Consider the following 22,321-nt stretch of genomic DNA (forward strand, 5'->3'; position numbering starts at 1 on the left):
CCCCTGGGTGGACTGTGGAAGTGGCTGAGCAGTTTCCTGCCAAGCTCCTCACCTGGTTGATAAAAAAACACTTAAAGAGGTGTGTGTAGGTGACAGTTCATTTATTACTAGAGAGGATTTTTCTTTTTGTTTTTGTTTGTTTGTTTTAGATTTTTGTTTCTATGTTCTTCGAAAATATACTTAGCCATAACATGATTTATGATTCATGATTTATGTTATGGCGAAGGCCCAGAAAAATGAAATCTCCCAATTGCCAATGTAGTCTTCAGACTTTTAAGACAAAGGCAACACTAACCTCTCAGAAAAAAAGTCTATAGACTCTTTCTGATTATTAATCCCTGGGTGATATCTGTGTACATTAAGAGACTATAAAGCCTCCAAAGTACGTATGTGTCCACAATCCAAGTTAGCCTTAGAGAAACATTTCCTAGAGCTGAAACAAAAATAGTTCCAGGAAGTAATAACTCTATTTTAAAAGTTGCTGGAGGACTGGTGTATGTTTCAAAGATCAGTTCAAAGCCTCAGCATCCAAGTAAACCTCCGATGGAGCAACGTTTGAGCCACCGAAGATTAATACACTCACATCAGTATGTGGTGTGCGGTTTCTGAAAATCACTTTTATCTCTAGGCAAAGAGGAAAAACAAATCTTATCCGACTGGTCACCTGGGCCAAGGGGAACAGGAACCCAAGATGCTGTGCCGTTCCGAAGTAATTTAAGATCCATCATTTCTGTTTTGCCATTGTGTATGGCAGCCCACCAATGTGAAAAATGTGGGGAAAATTATTATTTCCTCCTCCAGAGTAGGAAGAAGAAAGTAAACATTTAAGGAAGAAGTACTAGACAACTAGAAAAAAATACTGTATAATACTTTACAGATTCCAAAGCATCTCACATACTCAAAATTCATTCTTTCAGCACTTTTATCACGAGTCTGTTATGCCAAGAATCATCTCAGGTTTATGAAGACAAAGACTGTGTCCTTAGGAAATCCCAACAGTGGGTGAGGTAGCTACACAAATGATAACATTTGGAGAATCACAGAAGAAATATTTACAAAGACCTATGAGAGCTTTTGGTTAGTGATTTTAGGAAATAGTTGGGACACATAACTACTTCCTTGTAGCCTGAACAATTTCCCTGCTCTTCTAAAATATTTTGGTTTTGAGGAAAATATGAATTATACATATTTTTTCTTACTAGAAAAAATTCAAAGATGGTTCAAAACTGTAATATTTCATTCTTCTGCATAAGTAAAAGACAATATAGAGTCAAAGTATAATTTTTAAAAAGTTAACATGGCTCTCATAGAAATATAAAATTAACACATTAAAAAAATCATCTCATTTAATGAGGGAAGCCAATACAATGGTAAAGTGAGCTCCACGAACAATCAAAGAACTGGGTGTTTACAGGCATTAAAAAGAATGTTAGAATAAGATTACTAGGTTAGATACACACCTGGCTAATAGCCTAAAGGTAACAAAACATAACTTTGAGGTTATCTTGTCTACCAGAGAGAAATCTACAAATTAATGTGTAACTTTATAGTGTCTGGGTTCTAATCAAATAGTAAACAGCAAGTTTAAACAAAGATATATTCTCCTTGAGAATTAAGCCCTGCCCATTAATGCCCCAGCATGACTTTGTCAGGACATCTAGGCTCCTACCCCACACCCTAGTTCTAAGTTTTGGTTAATTTTTCTTAATAATAGTGAAATGGTTGAGGTCAGGGACATACTGCTTGGGTCCTTAGCTCTGGCTATACTAACTGGGTGTGCTAGCTACATTAAAGTCTTCAAGATGATGCATGCAGTATGTAACCTTTTGGGATTGGCTTTTTTCACTCAGCATAATTGGAGATTCATCCAAGTTGTAGTGTGTATAAATAGTTCACTCTTTTTTATTGCTGAATAGCATTCCATGGTATGGACATTCCACAGTTTGTTTAGCCATTTATCCAGTGAAGGACATCTGGTTGTTTCTAGTTTTTGACTATTACATATAAAGCTGCTACAAACATTTTAAAAATAAAAATAAAATGAAGCACTGATAAGGGAAAAATTGGCTGCTCTTAAAAGGCTTCACAGAGAAGGGAACACTAGTGCTACATCTTGAAACATGAATTGGCTTTTGAAGATGAGAAGGGACAAGAGAAACTTCATCAAAGAGTCCCTCAAGCCCTTCTCTCTAAGAACCTATTCATGTTCAATTTTTAGACTATTTAGGTGTTACTTTTAACAAGTGTGGTTATGAAGTTCCCCTGCTAATTGCAAATAATTGCAAAAGACAGTTAAGGATTACCAAAGGCAAAGTTAACAACCCCCGAAAGGGAGAGAGAAATCTACAAGAAGAAGACACAGACATTTAAAGAACCTTATCAATAGACTCATGCTCCCAATGTAGGACAAATAACCTCTAGAGTAACAATTAATACCTGTAATATTGACCTTTGGCATCAAGAAGAGGTTAAATTATTTTTAATATCTTCTAAGAAGGCAAGGAAATATGCAATATATTTGAATATGATTTTACCACAATGATTAAAATAATTTTGGTGATTAAGGGGATAAATTACACATTTCCTTGATGGTTCTGAAAACAACATGTTACTGTACTTAGTTTGCAAAGTGCTCTTTATTCTTCTTTGGACCAAAATAACTTTAACAGGAACACAAAATTAAAACATAAATCAATAAAGAAGAATATGGCCTTTAAACACCAATTTTGCTTTATAGATACCTATTGGTCCAAAGTGAAAAGTAGTTCAGTAAGAAGTGCCTTAAAATTTTATGCCAATTAAACTTTAAGACATTTAGTCCCTTGAACCAGAAAAAGCATATCCTTAACCATACTGACATCTCAAGTATCTAATATTAGCAAGATACCAGGACTTTTCACTGTTTATTAAATATGACCATCATCTAAGCTACAATCAGAGAAACAGTTATGTGCTCATAATGTTGTAAGACAACAGGGCTATTTGTCAGTACTGAACTGACAGGTTTTCTTCCTTTTCAAACAAATTACGGGTTATGACATAACTTGAAATCAAACTGTAAAACAGAAGTGTTTTCTTTCATCCACATTTGAAAACATCTTCTCCAGTTACATCGAATCTAAGTCATCCATGATCAAAACACCAAAGCAAAAAAGAAACAAGGATGGTAAAATAATATTACAATTAAAACCCATAAAGGAACCCCATAAAACAAGACTACAAAATAAAATCCATAACTAAATCCCTTTTTAGATATAATATTGAAAAGTTCCTTTTAATGTTATAGCAAACTATCTTTTCTACCCTTTTAATTTTTTCCTTAAAAAAGAAAACTAGGACTAGGAGTGCCTAAGCTCCTATGGGGTTAATTCACTTGTCTAAAGATTAGAGTTCTGGTAATATATTGTACCAAAATCTAAATCAATAAATGCTTAATGGACACTTAAATTAACACTGTGACTACTTTAAGGTACATTAATCAAATTCATTCTTCACCTGACACAGCAAATTCTTCTACCAGGAAATCTTTCAAGGTATGTAATTTAAAGAAAACACAAAATACATACGGAAAAGCATTTGTAATCCAAATACTCAGAATCAGGAACTCAAGTGCCTATTTGTGAATCAGTTTTTTAAAGTTAAATAGAAACATTAACACTTTAAGCAAAGTTTTATCATCTTTAAAATGTAGTAATGGTGTAATATGAGCATAGAAATTTCTCTACCATCTATATAACCAAAAAGACACTAGTAACCATTTAATAAATAGCTGATAATAGTGTAAAATATGACAAATTTAGTCATTCTCAGCAGAAGTACTTGGCTGGGTAAGAATAAGTTCAATGCTGTTTGTGGCAAACAGGGATTATATTTTGAGGTGGTTTTGATATGGTTAATATAAATAAACACAAAGCTTTATATTAAAATGGTCTTAGTATATACATAAATTATTTGGTTTTAAACTGGTGATACCTACTATGTGATTTTGAAAATTTACCACATTTCAAATGAATATATATTGTCTTCATGTATAAACCGTCTCCACTAAAGAGTTGATGTCACTTTAAGCATTTTATTTATATACTGCATTTAATGAATATTCAAAAACTTATAATAAAAATTAACATTTGTACTAAGTATTATAATTTTATTAAGGGGAAGTCATTTGTGAGTTCTTCCTTTTTTTTTCTTTTAAACAGCTATACACATTTTTGTCCAATCCATTAAAACCAAATTATTTCCTTTAAATACTTACCTAGAAATGTCATCTTCTAAATACAGCAGTGTCAAGGAATTAGAGAATTTCAGGGCCAGAAGAATCTTTAGACTATATCCCGCGCAGGAGATCCCAAACTTTAGTTTGCATCAGGAGTCCCTGCAGTTCTTGTTAAAGTGCAGATGGCTAGGCCCATGTGCACCCGGCTGGCTCAGCAGGCCTGGTGGGGGGGGCCTGGAAATAACCCGGTTAACCCCACCCCACCCAAAGATGCCGCTCATGTATGGGTCCACAGATAACTGGGAGGAACAACACTGGGGGGTCCACCCACCCTGCACCCCAAATCGTGAATCCTCCTACTGCATCCACATCCTACTGAGGCCATTTCTCCCTCAAACTACTCCCTCCCCACCTCCTCCATGGAACTCTGCCTCCTGGGGAAGCTTGTTACACATCGGATGGAAGCTTCTAATAGAAACCTATACATTCAAAACATAAAGTCATTCAATGTGGGATTACACAGGGACTTCCCTGGCAGTCCAGTGGTAAAGAATCTGCCTTCCAACGCAGGGGACGCAGGTTTGATCCCTGGCCAGGGAACTAAGATCCCACATGCTGCGGGGCAACTAAGCCCGCTGGCTGCAACTACTGAGCCTACGTGCCGCAGTTAAGACCCAACGCAGCCAAATAAATAAATATTTAAAAAAACAAAAAAAACATGGGCTTACACAAATACACCAATGCAAAGACACATTGAAGAATTAAATGTATGAAAGACTGACCTGCTTCTTCTGGTATTTGTTTATCAGATTCAAAAACAAGGCATAACATCTGGAGTAGTTGGCCAAGGCTACACAGCAGTCATGATAAGTAGTAACTTTGCTGCAGAAACGTCAAATGGAAAAAATAAAAATAAACTTTGTTTTTCAATGAAGTTCAACTATACCTAGGGTCACGTTAAATGCAGACCTTCAAAGCACTGTCCTGTGCATGAAAAGCAGTCTGGAAATACTGTACACACCAGTCCAGAGAAGCCTCAAGGAGGTGCACTGTCTGCTCTAGACTCCGGGGACACAGAGTGGGAGGAGGGAATATTTTTTTTCAAGTTCTTTGAAAAAGAGAAACCTGAAGCCTCTAACACTTGTACAAGGTATGAATTTACACTGCCCATGTGGTTCAGAAAACACAAGCTAAGAAATTTACACAAAATCTGGCTGGATATTAACCAGTCAATCTCCTGGGACTCCAGTAGAAGTAAATGTTAAAATGCTCAAATATACTAGGCTGCTAGTGGTATATTAATATCAGGCAAGATAGACCTTAAGGCAAAAAGCCTTGAAAACAGCTTCAAATTTTCAAAAGTAAGCAAGAAAACAATGAAACTCGCGAGGTAGAGTTGACAAACCTACCTCAAATTGGGAGATGTTCATAAATCTCTCATTAAGTGATAGATTAATAGGTAAAACATCACTAATATTTTAAAAACTTGATCATGTTTTTGTTAATGCCAGGCCATTAACAAGTCTCAGTAAATTTTCAGAGAACCAGTGTCTCAGATCACATTCTCTGGTCAAAGTACAATTAAATTAGAAATCAATGAAAAACACATTGTTTAAAAAACTTACTTTTGGAAATTTAAAAACACATAACTTATGGGTCAAATAAATAAGAAAATAGAAAAACACTTATATCTGAATAATAACAAAAACACTACAAATCAAAATTTGTGAGATGCAGCTACAGCAGTAGTTAGAGGAAAATTTATAACCTTAAGAAAGCTGAAAAGAAAGGAACTGAATTTCTAATCAAAACAGAAGAAAATATAATGTATCCAAAAAGAATAGAAGATAGGGATTATTAAGGATAAGAACAGAAGGAATAAAATACAAAATAAACATACAACAGAGTGGTTCGATAATCTGCTGGTTCTTCACAAAAACTAATAAATTGTCAAACCTTTGGCAAGACTGATCAAGAGAAAAAGAGAAACATCACAAATCATCAAAATAAGGAATAAAAATCAATATCAAAATGAAGAGGTGGTGTAACATAGCTTTTAAATATATGAATTCTAGAGCCGTACTACCTGGTTTAAATCATGGCTGTGTGACCCTGGGAAAACTACCAAACCTCTCTATGCCTCAGTCTCCTCATATGTACAGTGAAGATAATAATAATAGCACCCACCTTTTAAAGCTGTTATAAGGAACAAATGAACTAGTATTTGGAAAGTGCTTAGAACATTGCCTGGCACATAGTAGGCACTGTATAAGTATTTCTTAAATAAATAATATAAACAAAAGGGGCATAATTAGAGATGCAGTAGAGATTAAAAGGGTAATAGAATATTTGGGATGACTTTATACAGTTTGAAAACTTAAATGGACAAATTCCTATAAAAATATAACTTTTAGAAACTGAATCAAGTAGAAATAGGAAATATTACTAGACATATAACTATTAAAGAAAGTGAATCAGTTGTCAAAGATATTCACATATGCATGCATGCACGCACACACACATATACACACACCAGGATAAAACAGCTTTCAAGCAAGTTCTACAAACTTTTCAAGAAACAGGTAAGTTTAATTTTCAGAAATTCTTCTAGAAGAGAGAAAATGTTGGAATATATCCCAGCTCATTTTATGAGGCTGGTATAAACTTGACACTAAAACCAGACACGGACAATATGAGAAAGGAAACGTACAGGTCAATGTAACTCATAACCATAGATGAAAAATACTAAACAGAATATTAGTTAAGCAAATCTAGCAATATATAATGGCTTAACGTGAGAAAATCTGTTAAGAAAATCCACATAATCAAAATACATTCGGGGCAAGTATTCAAGGAAACTTAAAATCCATTAATGAGAGAAAATTGTTCCTTAACTGTCAAAGGGTATCTACAGAAACCTACAACAAACATTAATTTCAACTGGCAAAACCACAAAAATATTTCCTTTCAACTCAGGAGAAAGTCAGCTGGCTCAACACTCTCACAACTTTGTATTGGACATCCTAAGCCACGCACCTAAGAAAAAGGTGGGGACAGGGGCCAAGAGTTGTAATCAAGGGAAAAAAAACAAAATTATACTTATTTGCATATAATTTGCATAGAAAATCGGAGAGACTCTATAGACTAACTCTTATACCTAATGTTAATCAAGATGTCCTGGATACAAGATTAATAAGCAAACATCAATACTATCCATATACACTAGCAACACTCATTAGAATTGGTTTTTTTTGAAGACTGCATTCATAATTGCAGCAAGCACCGTGAAGAAATGTATCTAACAAAAGATGTATAGAATCTTTTTGGAGAAAGTTATACAATTTTATTAAAAGAAGAAGACATCACAAATGTTTATGGATGGAAGACTCGATATCATAAAGATGCTAATCAATTATCCCCACGTCTGTCCCAGATACTCTACACAGTCAGTGTAGTTTCATGAAAAAAAATCCAAAGTTCCTGTCATGGACTTTAGCTGATTCTCCAATTCATGAGGAAGAGAAAATAAGAATTTGGATCTTAAAGGAGAAAAGAAGTGAGGGATTCATCTTATCCTACAGCAAGACTTAAAACCAGAATAGTAAAAACAGCATGGAACTGGTCTGAGGACGGACCAAAGAGAATGCCCACAAACAGGCCTGCAAGTATATGGAACCTCGTGTTCTACTGACTAGGCATTCAAAAGCAGTGAAAAAAGGATGGTGTATTCAATAACATGTGCTGGGAAAACTGTCCACGTGGGAAAAAAAAAATTAAATTGGATCTCTACATGCCACCCTATACAAAAATAAACTCTTTATGATTTTATAGTGCTTCAAAATGGGACTAAGTACCCAGAATTAAGTACCCAGACAGGAAAGCACAGTGCTAAAAGATCAAAGCTGGACGCACATCCTCATATTGGGGTCAATTACCAATTCAGTCTTCAGGAAATTTTGTATTTCATTAAACAACTACAATATTATAGTTCAAGAAAGGCCCGGGTCTCTTGAGAAGGATCATTATGTAAAAACAATGGCAAAGAGCAGTGAGGGAAGAAATATAAATGCATAATTTAAAGACAGTTCCGAAATTTGGCCACATCTTGCTTTGAGCCAGCCTGGATTCAGGTGATCATTGCTTCTGGAGAAAAGTAAGTATAAACATGACTAGTGAATGTGTGAGGCAAAGTTCAGCCAAACAACTGAAATAAAATGACCTTCAATTACAAATTAAGTCTGATCTGTCTTTCTAAGCAATGGCCTCCTTTTTCAGTTAAAACCCATAAGCATTGTTTCCAAGCGCACCAGAAGGTTTGCCATGTTTTGTGATATAGCTCTTTATCTCCAATAAGCTGAGAGGAAGTTTTGTTTGTTTGTTTGTTTTGTAAAAATACTAGGACAACTCACAACTTTAGTTACAGAAACTTAAAATCAATGAGTTTAGAATCACAATAGAAATACATAAGAAATGAAGTCATTAGTTTAAATCATTTTTTAAAAACTCGGGCCACTAGATCAACCTTTTCTTTGAGGTGACATAAAAAGCAAAAACAGGATTCCTTGCCAGTCACACACACAAATATTAAAAATAACCCCCTAAATCTAAACATTAGCATTTTTGTAAGGCTACTTTGTTTTCCTAGTCTACCTACCTGAATATTCTGGCAACATTGGTGCAGACCTCCTTGTCACCTATGTACTGTCCCATCACTGTGCAGAGCTGGGGAAGGGCACTGATGCTTAGCAACTTACTTCTTGCTAGTGGTGAGTCAACCAAGTTTCTCAGCGTAGCAGTCATCTATGAAAAAAAGCACATTAGTGTCATTTTTTAAAATTAGAAAATACAGCAACACTAATCGGCACAGCATAATTCATACCATAAGTTTCGTTACATCAGTAGCTAAACCGAGGCCGTGTTATGCATCTCCCATCAGAGAACATGGGCCTATATGCACAAGTAGCACAAAAGGAAAACCAAGAAATGAATACAAAGAAAGCCCACTTTGGTTCAAAAGTAATGAATGAAATATTCATGTTAAGAAGCAATTAGTATACCAAAACCCCAGGGTTAAGCAAATCGTCATCTGGGTTTAGTAGAAGTCATAAGATCATCAATTGACCCTGTGACATGCCACATGAGTTCCACAGAACAGAAATTCCTTGTTCCATATTCTTATAAATACCATCAAATAACAATGCTGTAACCAAAGAATATTTAAGACTGTTAGTCTCATTCTCTTCCAAGTGGCAAGAATTGATGTCTTGCAAATTTGTCTTATTTTGTAAAAAATGTTCAGAAAAGCTATGTACTTTAACCCTTGTCTGAAAGTGGAGAACAATTTAATAAATCCATAAAATGAAAGTTGCTGTTATCTAATAATTTTAAATATGCAGGGTGATCTTTCCTCGTGAGATAGTACAGGCAGGCTACTGGTTAAGAGAGTCAGCTTGGGAGTTGAAGGGCCTGGTCAAATCCCAGCCCTACCACTCACCAGTTTAGGTTAGTTAACCTCCCAGAGCACATTTTTCTCAACAGTAAAGTGGGGATGGTGATAACTGCCCTGGAGTTATTAGGATTCAATGAGATGAGATGCATGAGTGGCATTGCCACTGCTGATTAACTAACAGGAGCTCAAAAATCATGGGTCCCATCCCCGCCTTTGTTGTGGGTCTTCACACCCAAAATGCAGAAGGGAGATCGCTGGCCCTAGAGTCAAAGGATGAAGATTCAAGTCCGAAATCTCTTCCTAAATAAGTGACTGAGTCACTCACTCATTCCTCAGCTTCCCCATTTCCTCATCTGTGAAAAGGTTACAACCCCTGCTCACCAGCCAGGGTTGTGTGTATCAGATGGAAAAAATGTAACACTGTTTTTGTACACTGTAGAGCATTATGTAAATATAAAGCCATAATTAATAAACTTTGAAAACAATTATTAAGATGACATGCACCTTTGATTAGCTTTCCTTTGTAACAACCACAACAAAAAGATTTTGTTAAAATATAACCCACTACCTTCTAAAGCAGAGAAAATAAAATTAATGCTTCAAATAAATGTATGCAAGTTTTTTGTAGTCAATTCAATTATGTAGCAATTTAGTAAATTCTTCCCTGAAAGATTCAGTATCCAAAACACTGGAGGGGAAACAAACTATTCTAGCATTCCACTTGACCAGGGATCTACAACACAGTCACTTAAGCTAAGGAAGGCTAACAAACCATTCTAGGCATTTCAAGCCATCACTGCCATAAAATGGAAAATTCTCATCATCGGACCCTGGCTCTACCTGTTCTCCTTCTTCAGAGACAGCCCAGGCACTGGAGCACTGCTGGTTTATGTCAATCCAAAGGGTGACTCAGAGGCTTCCCCACTCCGACATCAAAGAGCACAGATGCCCACGTGAATCCTGGTCTGAACCAGACAGACAGAGACCGTGGCAGATCATGGAACACTCATTCCACCCACGGTGCACACAAACGCCTCCCCTTCTCTGGCCCCCAAGGCTTCACAGATTGGGCACTTCAATCTGTTGTCATCTTCTGGCTTCCCAGCTCAACCTCTGGCAGGGGGCGCTGTCAGCAGGAGGGACCAGACTTTTCCTAGGAGCTTTTATTTTCTTGTTTCAACCTCAGTTTTGTTTTGTTTTTTTTTCCTCCCTTTCAACCCTTTTTCTCACCTCATTAGAAAAAGTTAAGACAGCTCATGGTTCTTTTGCCCCGAATACATAACTTTTATAAATGGCCCAAATCAAGAGTGGAAGCACACATTTATATGTGACACATCACCTGATTTTAAATCCCTATCTATTTACTGCCTGTATCAATCACATTGTATGGAGTACAGGGAGTTGAGGGAGTTGAATGTTTCCAAATTTGTCCGTTGTGATACTAGTAGAATAATACACATGAAACATATACCATGCACTTGAGAAATACATAGTGATGCCTCAGTATATGACACTACCATCAACACAGTGTCTCAAGTCCCAAACCTTCAGACACATTCCAGAATCTTGCCTTTCTGCTTTCTGTCACCCTAAGCCCTACTGGCTTTTTGTCTATTGCTCCTAGAATATGACTGCATTTCCTGACCTTGGTCTACAAGGCCTGGTATGGTCTGACTCTTGCCAACCCCTCAAACTTCACCTCATACCACACGCCCCCCACAAACTACTTTACGTTAGGTTATTTAATATTATGTTTTATTGTCTATTTCTCTATACTAGAAGCTTCAGTGAGGGTATACACTTTGTCTTTTCACGATTGTGCCCCCCAGGCCCAAATCTAGTGCCTGGCACACAGTGGGTCCTCAATAAACATTTGTTGATGGAATGGACGAATGGATTAATACCTACAAAGGAAACACTGGTATAAATAGAAAGGTTGGGATTCAGAAAACCATGGATGAATCAGACAATATCTCAGGTAGATGGATTTAAAAGGAGCGGAGGAATAAAAAAATAATCGATGAAAGAAAAATGGACTTCCTGGAGGGGGCCGAGTGTATTCCCTATTCATCTCATTCACGACAGCAGCTCCTTCCTAGGCTCCTAACTCCTCTCCCTCCTTCCCTTTCAACAGCTGATTGATCGCCTGTTCTACCTCTTCTTCCCATCTTCAAGGTTGCTGGTTCTGTTTAAGCCCACTTCATCTCTCTCCCAAACTCTACACTCCCTGCATGGGCTCCTTCCACTCTCTCCACTGTTGGGCTCATCTCCCCACAGCATCTCCCTGCTGCCAGAGGGAGCATCTTGAAACCCAACCTTCCCTGTTCAAAGACTTCCTCTGACTTCCGGTGGCCTAGTGGGCAAAATCCATATCCTAAAGGCTATTCACTCTCTAAAGCACGGTTCACCCCCCTGCAAGATCATCTCCTTCACCTCCCCTTTCCTCCCTCTCCATCTTTCAGACTCTGCACCACACACAACTCCTCATCCTTTCACAATTCCAAGCCTTTGAATGGACCACTGCCTCTGCCCAGAATGTCCCCCTCCATCACACTCTGCCGCCCCTTCTCCAACCTGCTCACCTCCTGCTCGGGTTTATGGACCCAGCTTAGGCTCACTTCTCCTCTGTGAAGACTTTTCAGCGGTTGATTGCTTCTCTTCCAGGTGAACAGATCTTCCTGTTCCACACCCATCACAGACTCCTAACCACTAGTTTCAGGCACCTTCTCTCCCACTGTGAGCTCCTCCACAGTCCAGTTTCTTAGTCCTTTTCCTACCCAGAGGACAATAAATATGCCCATAAAAAGCTTACTGGATGATACACAGCAGGAGAAGGGAAGGAAGAGGGGATGAGGAGGGGAAAGAAGGAAAGGAGGAGGAGGAAGGAAATGAAGGGACAAGGGAGATGGGAGACAGAAAAGGAGGCTTTTCCCCTTTAAGAAGCCTCTGACAAGAAAGTGCCGGCATTAGCAGAGGCCTGGTGGTAAACCAGAGCTTAAATCCCCGGGGGGAGGAGGGTCAGAAGGAGGTCGCCAGGCAGATGCAGCCATGAAGGCCCCCCATTTGAAAGGCTGGCTGTGAGCCAACGATCTCACTGCGGGAGGGGCTGGAGCTGAACACTGAGCACAGACAAGTGGCTTTTTCTGGGAAAAATATAAAGAGATCAGTAGGAGGAGAGTCTAGCTAAATACTGTGGTAACAGTAAAGGCAAATTCCAAGTCAACCCACTTAACTCTCAGCCTTGCTCCAACTTTTTAACAGAGATATATTTGCAGAAATTGTTAATGAGCTGTGTGCTCTGCCGCTGAGACTTTGTTTTCCACCCCGCGGGAAAGCCCACCCACTGGGCCTGCCCCCAAAGCAGGAGTTCACCGAAGTCCGAGATTCATGCTGGGAGACATGTATCTGTTCCTTTCTTAACTTTCTATGCTAGTCTATATTGTTCCTAATTCCACTGAGTTATGTACTCTTTTATTTTACTGCATATAATCTTTTAAGCCATCTCAAATACTTTATGACAAAAAAAGAAAAAGAAGTAGAAGTCAGATGCATACACAGATGCTTGTTTAGCTTCTAAAGGACTTTACTGGAACAATTCCCAACCTCTTAACTGTCATCTCACCAAGAAATAGCAAACTGAAAAACAGGAGTTTCCATTCTTCTTTTTCCCATCACTTAATGTGCAACCCCTTGGGACAGATATACTGAGTCAGAAGGCAACCAGTGGGAAGAAGAAAAAGGAGAAGAATATGGAACTGGTAATCCACAAAAAGGATTGATAAAAATTTAAGTGTCCTTGCTTATTAGCAGCTGTTAGATGATGTCTGGGACAAAAGGGGACCTAAATGTTTGGTATATATCAGGGAAGAAACATGCCGGTGTGATTCTGGTTGCTAATCTACTGCTGGAAAATGACTGAGCCACACACACACTCTACAGCTTTGTGGTGCCCACTTTTCCTGCGGCAGCTTTTTCTCTCTGGGTTTCCCCAAACTCCTTGATCATAAGATTGGGCCCCAACCTCAACCAGCATCTCCAGGTAAAACACCTGGTGAGTTTGGCAAAGCTGTCCTATCTCACACTGAATTAGTTGGGCCTCAAAGTCTTCACCATGCAGTCAACATTGGGAGACCCATTTTAAAGGGAAAAATTCTATCAAGAAGTGATTATTTTATAAGGGCTCAAAAAGCATTTTAGTAAAGCAAAATTAGAATTCAAAAGATTTAGCATTTAAAAAAATCAATTTAGGTACTTCATTATCGATTTTAAATTATGTTTCCAATTATTAATTATTTGAAAAACATAAGCAAACACATGAAATATTTGCCTTAAAATATGAGGCCCTCCTGATTTCGATTAATGAACTTAAGAATGACAGTGCAGGCCCAGCAGCTGTGGCCTCATCCCCAGCATTCTCTACTGCACGGGGGTGGGCGCACGGTGGGGAGGGCTGCTTGGTCCACCTGAGCCTCCATATACTGCTCATTTCTCGAGTGGATGACTTCTCTACTCCCTTTGCACCCTCCCTCCATCAGAGTCCTCAGTCCCCAGGGAACTCACCAGATTCTTCTGCCCTAGGAGGCGTTCAGCCATCAGAGCTGGCCCAGATTGGAGGGGCTTGCAGCTCACAGCCCACCACAGAATTCCTGTTTAGGTGCATCAGAAATTGAACAGGCTCTGTGGCTAGCCCGGGAACTTCACCGTCAATCATGGTATTATTCCTTAGAGAAATATTTTCCCAATTTCAAAAAACCGGCTTTCAAAGAAAGCTTTGGAACATAATGCAATTGAAAATTGCACTAACAGTCTGAAAGTTATTATGCTTCCTCTACCAAAATTAGCATCAAGAGTCATTTTATTTTTATACATTGAACGCTATTATGAAAAAAATATGAGCAGCTACTTTATTTTTTATAAAGCTATCTTGTGAGCTTGATCTCATTTGCTCCCTGAATGTTGTAGACAGGAAAGGTATCCTGAGCTCCAATTTTCAGATGAGGAAACTGAAGCTCAGAAAGTCTACCAGCTCCAGGTAGCTGGGCATCTGGGGCTCTAACGACTCCTCATCTGTTGTCTCCCCTGCTCCATTTGACTGTCTCCTAAAAGCATTCATTTTATTGCTCAATCATCTGGAATATCCATAACCAAAATCCCTAGAGCTTTATCTCAACTTAACTGCCAACTGCAAAATGGTTCACTTCCCGCTGATGATGTGAAAGAATAAACACAGCCGCCAGAGACCACAAACAGTGTCAAATGATTTAAGACCAAAGCCACACCATTTTCCAACCTCAGCAAAACCATCTCCCTCTATTAATGAAAGCATATTCATTTTCTGGATTTGTGCCCAATTGAGACCACATATATGCCAAAACCAGAGCCCATGTGGTAACCCAAGAAGTTTCATATTGTCTCATGTGTGATTAGTACAGTTCTGCCTGAGAAAAAGGAAACCAATTGTAAGATGCCACTATATACATGAAACCACTAGTTCCAAAACTTCCTAAGCATCTCCTTGGAGTTAAGATACATGCATGTGAAAGTACTATTAATTCGCAATCCTCAGTAATGCTTGGTGCCTGGCTGTGGAGCCTATTTGGCACATTCCTACCATGAGTGTCCTACTGCTGCAGGAAATGGTTCTTCCCTCCTCAAGCTCCAGTGCGCTACTTTGAGACTCTTATTTAACATTTGCCTATGTTTATTATTGTTTCTCCATTTACTGCCACTATGTCAGTTACCTTGGTAAAATGAGTAGGTAGCTGATTCTTCCAGTTGTGGCTATTATATGTATCAATACAGCTGAAATTTGAATGTCATCTAAACTATATAGAATGCCAGAGCAGTAAAATAAGGAAAATGAGTCTGAAAAAGATAATGCTTTAAGAACTACAGAGTAATAACACTGATTTTCAGAATTACATGTTAAAGTTAGTAACATTTCTTTATTGCCACAACTAATATGTCTACAGGGAAGAGATGAGACTGAGCAGATATGACAGCAATTGAAAAGCAAATGGCTCTCCCCAGAAGCAGGTGGCATAGGAATACTTACTTCCCACACCTGATGTTCCTTCCTTGTGAGGTGACATTTCTTAGCATAATCTCCTGGTCACTCTCCACCCCTCACTTCCTGCTTGGTAAGCACAGGTGTTCTCCTCTGCTCCTCCTGGGGCAGGCACGGCCTGTGACTGGGTGGGCAAATCTGATTCAGGGGTTCCGGATTAGAAAGCACACCGACCTCAGCTATAAACTACATCCTTCAACTTTCTTCCCCATCTGCCTTAGTCTCTCTCTTATTTCTAATTCAAAGCCCAAGGCATTACATGTTTGGGATCTCTGACTCCCCCCAGATCTTCAGGTATGCCATCCGTGGAGAGTCAAAGTTGAACACGAGTTGCCTATAGGTAGCCCTTTCCCAGGAAAGGGAAGAGTAGGCTCTGACTGCCCACTCTCTCATGCCAGTTGGATGACTGAGTGGTCAGTTACACTACTGGGTATTCCTTTATAGGAAGGAAACCTCATAAGTAGAAATAGCTCCCCTTCCCACGAACAAATACATCATTAAAAAATTAGCAAGCCTAAAAACCAAACTGAAGACTGTGGCAAAAAAAGAGATTCACCTAATCTCAAAAATAATATGCAAATAAGTAAAATAGTTAATTGTATCGTACCCATATCAGTTTCCCCCTTTTAATAATGTCCTACAGTTATGTAAGATGTCATCATTGGGAGAAGCAGGGTGATTGGGTAAATAGGACCCCTCTACTATTTTTGCAACATCTTGTGAACCTATATTGAGTTCAAAATAAAAGATAAAAAGGAAAGCCACACACACAAAAAATACACAAAGATGAAATCCATCTTTAACTCTGTCATCTTAATTGTTGTGATTATTTTTTTCTTATCAGAAATAACTGCTCTTTGAAGCTTCAAGTTTTGGTGATTCTGATCTCACTTTGTTTAACAAATTTCTGCTGAGTGCCATCTACGTGCCATGTCCTGTTATAGGTGCTTCAATAGATCATCTTGTTTAACTCTCCTGACTACCCTCTACCCCAGGCACGGCCAGTCACTGGGAGATGAGGAGGGCGAGGCTCACAGGATGTCAGAGCTGAACCGCCAGCTCAGGCCTGTGCTCCCGTCCCTAGTCCATGAGGCAGCACTGAGCCCTGTCCCCGCCGGGCACAAAGCCAGAGGGACCATCAGGGCTCCAGAAGACGACGGTACCGCGTGCTGGGGACGCGGAATACACAATACAGGAGCGAACTCGCATCAGCCAAAGCGGGGAGTTTACTCTAGGGCTTAGAAATTAAAAAACAAAAACCCAACTATATCAAAACATATCATTTAAGATTTAAAGAGAGTGTGGACAGACCCCCTGCAACAGGACACGACCCCACTTGCCCACTCAAATCGCCCCCCAACACAGTAGCGGAATTCCTCTTCCCCCGTGTGCTCGCCGTAGCACTTGCCAAAGCTGACCAATCCTTGCTCTTAAAATCTCTACCCTCTTCCACACTGTCCTTTCTGAATTTTCTGGTCACTTCTCTTGTCTCTGCCTATTCCACAAATTTGGTCATTTTATGGCATCTGTCCTCAGCCCTCCTCTAGGCCCACTCTCTCTCTCTACTCTCCCCTTGAGTAGTATCATTGTCTTTCTCGACTTCAACGGTCAACTCCATGTAGATGACGCTAAGTCTGCTTTTTTGGCTTTACTTTCTCTGCTAAGCATGGGTTCTTCTCTCCAGTTTCCTACCAGACAGTCCCACTTGGCTGTTCTGCTGGCACCTTAAGGTTTTACACGAGGGCAAATTATATCATTTCCCTCCCTCCTCTCGCCAAATCAGTTCCCTTACATAACCCTCTAATTTCTGACAATAACATTATCATTTTCTGAGCTACCCAGGGTCAAATCTCTGTTTAATTCACTCTCCTTTTCCCCACACTCTAGAGCCAAAGTGGAGGAGAGGGACTGCCAAGGGGTGGGAGGACCGACCTTCCTGAGAAACTTCCGCTTAGAAAAAGGAAGAATTGGATAGTGGAGCGGTACTGAGCAAGAAGGGTGAAAGATTAGGACTTGACCCTCTGGGTGGCAGGTTTAGAGGTCAGAGAAGAGAAACCAGGTGTAAGACAAAGGAAAGAAACCATGTTATCTGAGGGGTGCCAGACAGTTCTAACTTCAAAAACGTTAAATCTAAAGCAGGGAAAGAATACATTTCTCTAAGAATTGAACTCAAAATCAAGTGGGTCAGGCTGTAAAGAAGAAAAGGCTGGAAATACAAAGGAATCCATAAAAATAGGAACATTAGTTTAAATCAACCTGAGTTTAATAGTTACGTTATATATGTACAAATTACCTAACTGTAAATGTGAGTACCTTGAGATTTTCTTCAATTACAGTAAAGCAGCTTTGTACATAGTGTCCTCAAGACACAAGAGGACAAATGAGACACCAGGTGAATTGGGGCTTGTTTGTGACTGTGATGCATACAAAGACTCTTCTCCAGTCCCCAGAAAGGGGGCACGATGGAAACCACAACAGACTTTCTGATGGAGGTGACTCCAGGAATTTTCCTCAGTTCCTGTATTATCCCTTCCCAATTGTTGGCCCTTACAAGTCAGAAATGAACCCTAACACCTCCTGATAATCCACCAAGATTAATATTGACAAACCCCTATTTCATCTGTGTCACCTCCTTAGGTGATGCAATTTAATGCTGGAATCTAGGGGGCCTAGCCTTTTAGCTGGTCTGTATTTCTCTTTTTCCAGGTTTCAAGGAGCTCTCCCAAAAGCCTAACATTCTGGAATTTAGTGATCATGCACAGATTAACCTTCTTTACGCTAATGATTTTGCAGACAAACTCCTGTCTCCAGTTTTGCCAGACTGGGAATATTAACACTTCCACTTAGTGGAAAGTGGTGCTGGTCCCTCTGAGCATCAGTGATCATCCTCTCAACCTTCTCAAAATGCTATTAAGCATCTGACAGGTAGAACTGAACTCGTGGAAGTACCAGGGTTTTGTAAAAGAATAAGGCATCAGAATACTATTATCTGGACATGGGGATCATCAAAAAGTAGGCCCCTACTGGCAGCTCTCTTGCCCTCCACTGCCTTACTAACCACCCAAAGCACGCCTGGCACAGAGCAGCCACTGCACAAACACTTGTGAAATCAACGTCTCTTGATGTCAGCGGTGCAGTGATAAACATACATGTATGTGTACACAAATACATATATGTAAGAAACAATGCAAAGGAAACTTTCAAAAATCTCAACACTTCAGTATTTTTTCCTCTAAGCATCACTGGCCCCTATGCTGTGGAGGAGCCTTTTTTTTCTTTCGTGCCCATTCCTTGATCTCGATCCTTTAGCTCCATTATAATCAGTCTAAAATCTAATAACTGCAGCAACACCTCTTAATTGGGGCTGCTGTGTGTGAGATCTTAACCCTCCAATCCGTCCGTACCACTGACACACTCTCCTCCTGTCACATTTCAGCTTTTTGGCCTTTATCAGTTTAATATCTTGCGCATGCCCACCTGTCTGCCTCTCTGATCTCATCTCCTCCTCCCCTTGCACTGACCTCCAGCTGCTCTGTGTTACTCCAAGTCTGCACTCTGCAGCCTGGTATTCGAGGCCCATGACTGTAGCCTCTGAATCTCACCTCTCACGCCTCCCCCACGGAACTCTCTGCTCTGGACAGACCTACCTTTTCAGCAGCCCCCAAACACACCGTATCCCTTTTCCTCGGTGACAGTTTCCCAAATCCTACACAACCTGCAGGACCCAGCTTCAGACGCCTTCTACTCATTCAATGGCCTCCAACAGGGCTGCTTTAGGGAGACAGGACGACTCTAGCACTGGGCCGGATGGTAGAATGCACAAAGTTTTACAGCAGTGAAAGTCATAAAGGAGAGGAAGTCCTGCCTTTATCTTTTTGCCTTGCCGTGTTCTCTCTGGCTTACAGACATTATTCTATTAGTACAGCCGCAAGTCATTTATTTATTTTTTCAACTGAACAAAGTTGCTTTTAAAAAATGCCTTGAGCTAGAGTTACCGGTTCTCAAGGCTGGTGTAATTGAACAATTCTGCCCATGGCCAGATCTGTTTGGGTGAATGTGCACGTGAGCGAGCTGGTAAAAAGCCAGTCAGTGCGACACATTCGCAAGAGTAGAGATTTTCATCTGTTCTTATAGTGAAGTCAAATTGCTTACATTTTTATCATTCGGATGATACAAAACAGTTTTTCTTTGTTTTAATTAAACACAAGGGAATGTCCAGTTCAGGGGATTCTGCAAATGAAATAGCCTAAAACAATATCTCCCTTCCCCCAAATTTGTAAACATACACACACATAGTGACAGTGTACAGTTGACACAAATGGCTCTTGGTGACCACAGCAGGAGCACATTCTCAGGTGGAGGCAATAATGGGCCCCTTTCTCCTGCTGGACGGGGATGTGGGCTGCTGACTGCGCTCCTGAGAGAGGCCTCGGGCTGTGTAAGCCCCGCCCCAGCCAGATCCCAGGCAGGTTCAGAGGAAGGCTTTGGAGATGATGACAGTGCCCGGTGAGTGGTGGTGGGCAGCGAGGAGGGAGTTACTACAGTGCCCTTTCCCCCACATCCTAGAGGGACGCAAGGACGTCGGGACAAGAAAGGGGCATCTGACCCACTGAGTCAGTTTGCGTTTGAGGAGGCCAAAGCAAGGGAAGAGGGAAAGGAGAGGAGCGCAGGGAGAAGTGCACTGTATTTACTGGCATACCAGAGGTTCTAGCTCTGGATTTGATGTATTTTTGGTCACAATAATACTCAATTCTCCTTTATACCAACTGATTTAATTATATATTTTTATTCTATACAAATACATTTATATATTTGTTTTTATTTTTAAATTTATAAATTATGTATAAATATATAAATGCATATACATATATCCAGTCAGCACTCCTATCTGTAGGTTCCGCATCTACAGATTCAACTAACCACGGACGGTGTACTGTATCCATGGATACAGAGGACCAAGTATGGGACCTGAGCATCTGTGGACTTTAGTATCTGGGGCAGGTCCCCCATGGATGCTGAGGGACAACTATATATATATGAAAGAGCTTTTTAAAACAAGACAAGAATTCTAAAAGCTTTTACGTAAAAATTAAAAGCAGAGTATCTCAATGGAAGAATGGTTGAGAATTTGAGGTACATCTTCATCACAGAATATTATGCTGCCAATAAAAAGAATAAGTCTATAGAGTTTTTTACTATGTATTGTTAAATGAGAAAAGAGAAGTGCACAGAATATTCCATTTTTGAAAACCTATTAGTGGGGTTTCCCTGGTGGCACAGTGGTTAAGAATCTGCCTGCCAATGCAAGTGACATGGGTTTGAGCCCTGGTCCGGGAAGATCCCACATGCTGCGGAGCAACTAAGCCCGTGCGCCACAACTACTGAAGCCCGCGTACCTAGACCACGTGATCCGCAACAAGAGGAACCACCTCAATGAGAAGCCCGCGCACCACAGCGAAGAGTAGCCCCCGCTCACCACAACTAGAGAAACCCCGCACACAGCAATGAAGACCCAACAGAGCCAAAAATAAATAAATAAAAATAAATGTATTAAAAAAAAAAAAAAAGAAAACCTATGAGTGTATTAAAAGGTGCTGAGCACATCTGTGTGAACAATATTGGCTAACAGGGAGAACCAGGAGGAGAAACAAGGAGGAAAAGAGGGTGACGGAAAACAAGCAAAAACAACTATTAGAAAGAGGAAGTTCATGATAAAAAGCAAGAATTATATAAAATTATACATATGTAAGTATATATAATATATATGCATGTAAAATGCATGGAAGAATGGTTACTAAAACGTTGGAGGTGGATTATCTAAGGGTGAAAATAATTCAGGTGATTTTTATACTCTTCCTCATACTATTTTTTTTTTTGCATTTTAACAAGAAACATAATAATTATATAACCCAAATAACTATTTTCATTGAGGGAAAAATTTGAATAACTCCATAACACTGTCAGCATGAAAATAATGTTTCTTAAGTCTCCCTAGCCAAAAGATAGCACATCCAGTAGAATTCTGAATCACTCATAACTAAAGGAGGTTTTCAGAGTCTTTTTCGAAATGCAGACAGACCACAAAGTCCAAAATTAATAATTATCATATACACTTTAAGCATCTTTAAGGCATGGCCTAAATCTAATTTTTAACACACTTTCCCCAAGGCTTCGAGCACGCAGTCCTTGATCAAGCCCCATTAATTGACAAGCACATTTCAAATCTCATCAATTATTACACCAAAGATGCTATTATCTGATATACAAATGCTATTAAAGAGTAAAATCTCTTCTAAAGTAGAATACGAGAACTGAAGCAGCTCCAATGAAAATAATTCAACTATGAAATTTAATCTGCCACAAAAGAAGTAATGAAACTCTAACACATAACACATTTTTTCTTCCTGCCCTGGTCATACTAAATGTATCTGGTTTTGCTACCGCCGTCTACACACGCCCTCAACAACTGTCCCCTTGGTGTCATTAAATTCTGTTTTCTTTATTGTAGATACAATATTTATGATATAAGCTACCAAAAATCATGAACAATCTCCAGGCTAGACCTGTCTTAAACTCTGAAAGTTAACAC

General features: G+C 39.5%; 1 protein-coding gene across 1 annotated transcript in view; it reads right to left on the reverse strand.

Annotated features, from left to right (window-relative positions):
- Nucleotides 1–22,321, reverse strand: part of ARMC2 (armadillo repeat containing 2) — a 104,047-nt gene that overhangs the window by 30,329 nt on the left and 51,397 nt on the right. Inside the window, exons 11-12 of the mRNA XM_061207723.1 lie at nucleotides 8,871–9,016; nucleotides 4,999–5,098 (exon numbers count right to left, since the gene is read on the reverse strand). Of these exons, the coding sequence (XP_061063706.1) occupies nucleotides 4,999–5,098; nucleotides 8,871–9,016 (246 nt within the window). The remainder of the gene's footprint in view (nucleotides 1–4,998; nucleotides 5,099–8,870; nucleotides 9,017–22,321) is intronic.

This window comes from Eubalaena glacialis, chromosome 12 (genome assembly GCF_028564815.1).
Source record: "Eubalaena glacialis isolate mEubGla1 chromosome 12, mEubGla1.1.hap2.+ XY, whole genome shotgun sequence".
Classification (NCBI taxonomy): Eukaryota; Metazoa; Chordata; class Mammalia; order Artiodactyla; family Balaenidae; genus Eubalaena; species Eubalaena glacialis.